This window comes from Microtus ochrogaster, unplaced genomic scaffold (assembly GCF_000317375.1).
Source record: "Microtus ochrogaster isolate Prairie Vole_2 unplaced genomic scaffold, MicOch1.0 UNK63, whole genome shotgun sequence".
Classification (NCBI taxonomy): domain Eukaryota; kingdom Metazoa; phylum Chordata; class Mammalia; order Rodentia; family Cricetidae; genus Microtus; species Microtus ochrogaster.
The window spans coordinates 2,160,828-2,163,994 of record NW_004949161.1 but is presented as its reverse complement, the minus strand read 5'-3'; the positions used below and the strand labels follow the sequence as shown (position 1 = coordinate 2,163,994).

Below are 3,167 nucleotides of genomic sequence, written 5' to 3'. Positions count from 1 at the left end.
TCTTTACTTTGTGTGTTTGCTCAAAAGCACACATGTGAAGAGAGATCCTTCTGTCCTGACCACTACCAGTTATCAGCACTATCAACACCGTAGGGAGCTAGGGCAGCAAGCAGTAACTCCAGAACTATTGACATAGTGGCTTTGCATCCGTGAGTAACTGCTAGAGGGACCTGCTCCAAGGGTTGGGAAAACTTTAAACTATGACCATAAATAACTTCCCTTGCATGGCCATAGGCCTCCAGGGCTCAGGGCTAGTACTAATTGCTTATGCAGTTTTTGTAGGTGATTTCCCTCCTTTTTTATGTTTGCCTTCTCTAAAGTGGGTCTCACATATATGAGCATGAACTAGAACAAGGGAGATAGTACTAGCTCGGGGCACCCTCCAATGCTGTGGCTGTTATTTTGGCCAGCACTGTCTGGTGTCTGCTCTGGGCTTAGCAGGAACATACAAACGGAACATACTAGAATCTTCAATGGAGGTTTAGAAAGAGCAGTCTCTTTTAGCTATCAGTAGCAGGGGCACCCTCCTCTCTCTCTGTGATGGGGAAGGTGGCATTCATTTATACAGCTGCAATAGATGAGACCCAGGTTAAAACTCCCAGTGAGCTGGCTTCTGTGAATCCTAATTGACTGGAATACCAGAGAACTTCTGAAAGCTGAGCCCAAGCCCTTTTCCTATGAAAAAACCAGCCAGTTCCCCTGCTACTGGTGGCAGCATCTCCCCCAGCTAAGCACAGCTGCTGCAAGGAATCTCTGTGGGAGACTGGCTGGGGGCGGGACTCTGTGCAGGGAGGCCATGCCATCAAGGACCCCGAGCTTCCTGCCTAGTGTTTTCTTAGATGAAAGGGGTGAAAACAGGAAAGACCAGGGTATGGTGTGAGATACTCCAGGCTCACAGACTCCTGACCAAATGGCATTTGAGACTTCATAAGCACTAACATCCCTCACTCTGATTGCCTGTGCTGCTTCACAGAGCACAGCTGAGATCAGAGAGAACAGGAACTTCCCTAAAGTCACACAGCAGACTAAGATAGGTTGGAGACACCCTCTGCCATCCCAGATTCCACAGCAACTGGTATCCCTGGTATCCACTGCCTGAGTGAATGCTGGCTTGAAGAAAAGCTGAAAACTATCTGGTCATTTATGTAGGTGTGTGTCCTTGGGAAACTACAGACTTGGTATGGGGAATCTATGAGGACAGGGCCTGGCAAACCTTGATCTATTAGAAGCCATGCAAGCTGATGCAAACTGAGCTCAGCTCGTGGGGAGAATGTGCTAGGAGCAAGGTTTTGGGTGTGCCAGGGCTTGAGTTCAGCTTGTGGCTTCTAGTTTTGTAACTTGATGACATTGTCCACCGCTTTATCAGCCCAGTTGCCCTAATTTCTACCCAAATGAAAGGACGGTGCCTCCCACTTCATCTGTGCAGGGTGAATGTGACTGACAGTTCCTGGTCATAGCCTGGTCAACAAGAGTCTGCTCTATGGCCCTGCATTTTTCAATCGGCTGAGCCAATGGGCTTCTGCGCTCTGAAGAGCACGGTTCTGATTCAGACTGAAAATCCTAAAAAGCATCTGGCCTAGACCTACTATCACTTTGGATGTCACAGCTCCTTGTTTTATTGATGAGAACTGTCAGAACTTTCCCAGAGCCCTTGGGACAAAAGCAAATGACCAGAAGTCACTTACCTTGGGACTGATCCTGTGGGGGCCTCTCTGGCTTTGAACCTGGGGTTGCTGTCTGCCTGGAGTCCTCTTCTCCCATGCTTTGCCTTCTTGGTGTGTTTCTTCTCTCTGAGGGCCTCCTCAGGATAGCGTCAATGGAGAAGGACAGGCCCAGCTTCTCCCGAGCCTCATTGTACCCTGAACTCTCCTTCTCCATGTCCCCATGGATTGTAGGGCCTGCCTTGGCCTGCCTTGAAGCCAGCTGGGAGGGACACTCTGTGTGTGCCCAGGAAGATGCCAGCAGAGGGTGGTGTACTTTCATCCTGGAGCTTCTGGGGATTCGGAGGGCACACAGAGGTGGTGTTCAGGGATCCTGATCCTGGGTGACTCGAGCATGATCCCTTGGACACAGGGACTTCCATGGACCTCGTACACATACAAGACCAGGAGTGGCTTCCAGCAGAAGAGCTGACGTCCTGTGTCCACAGGTCACAGTTGTCACCAGACAGAGCTTCAGTTTTCCAGAGAGGGTCTTGGAGGCGATGGCTTTCCCAGTCAGCAGTCACTGCTCAAGGGCTACAGAAACAGAGAGAAACGATGCAGAGTTGGTAGGGAGAGGTCTGGAGCCAGCGTCTACCTTTGTCTTCTTTTCTGACTTGTGTCCCCTTCCTGCTGACCTCAGATAGTCCCTGAGAGGCTATGGTGCCACCTATGGGCCCTACGTGGCCAAGTGAGCCCTGAGCCTCCCTGGACTTGAGAGGCCTTTGCAAATGCCCTCTGGACTTCCTCAATTCAGCTTCCAGTCTCCAGAATGAAAGAAATTTCCAGGGCCCATGTGCCTTTGTAGATCTTCAGGAAGGGTGGTGCTGGGTCACTAACACACTGCCAGGCTGGTGTTTTTCTTCATAGACCTCAGGCCTGTGTTCTAACTGCCTCCTGCACACCTCCCCCCGCCAGGGGTGCTGTTGGCTCCCTTCTACTCTCTCCCTGACCTCCAGTCACATACTAAACTCTTTAGCCACCTGTTTCTCTTTCGTTTGAACTTCTTTCTTCTTCTTTCTTGCTTGGTCACCCTTTACCTGTCTCTGAGACAGTCCCAAAGCGTCTTTGTCCAATAAACCCCAGCTTGGAGCTGACAGTCACTGCTCTATCTTGGCAGGAATTCTGTTCAAAGGATTGTGTGTAATAAAGGAGGAGGGTTGGCTGATAAGGGAAATAAGTCCCACCCCAGGAGATGGGATGGCATTCAGGTGTTGGAGCAGAGAGCTGTGGGAGGCAGCCAGGATTGGAGGATAGATACAGGATGCCACGCAGAGGTGTGGTGCCGAGAAATGGCCAGGTGGAACAGACAAGCAGAAGGTGGGGGAGGGATGGCCAGGCCCAGTAAAATGCGTTTATACACTCAGGCTTAGGAGTGCTCATAGGATTTGCAGAGGCTTAGAGACTGAGCCAGGGTGCGGTGGCAAGGGTCAGCTCTGTGTTGTCCCTCACAGATTTGTGTTCCTT

The 3,167-nt window shown here is 50.8% G+C and overlaps 1 protein-coding gene across 1 annotated transcript in view; it reads right to left on the bottom strand.

The window, feature by feature from the left end:
* LOC101984269 overlaps positions 1-2,563 on the bottom strand; it is a 20,660-nt gene extending 18,097 nt beyond the window's left edge. The window contains exon 1 of the mRNA XM_026777410.1: positions 1,686-2,563. Coding sequence (XP_026633211.1) covers positions 1,686-1,983 — 298 coding nt within the window. The 5' untranslated portion in view covers positions 1,984-2,563. The remainder of the gene's footprint in view (positions 1-1,685) is intronic.
* Positions 2,564-3,167: the final 604 nt, after the last annotated feature.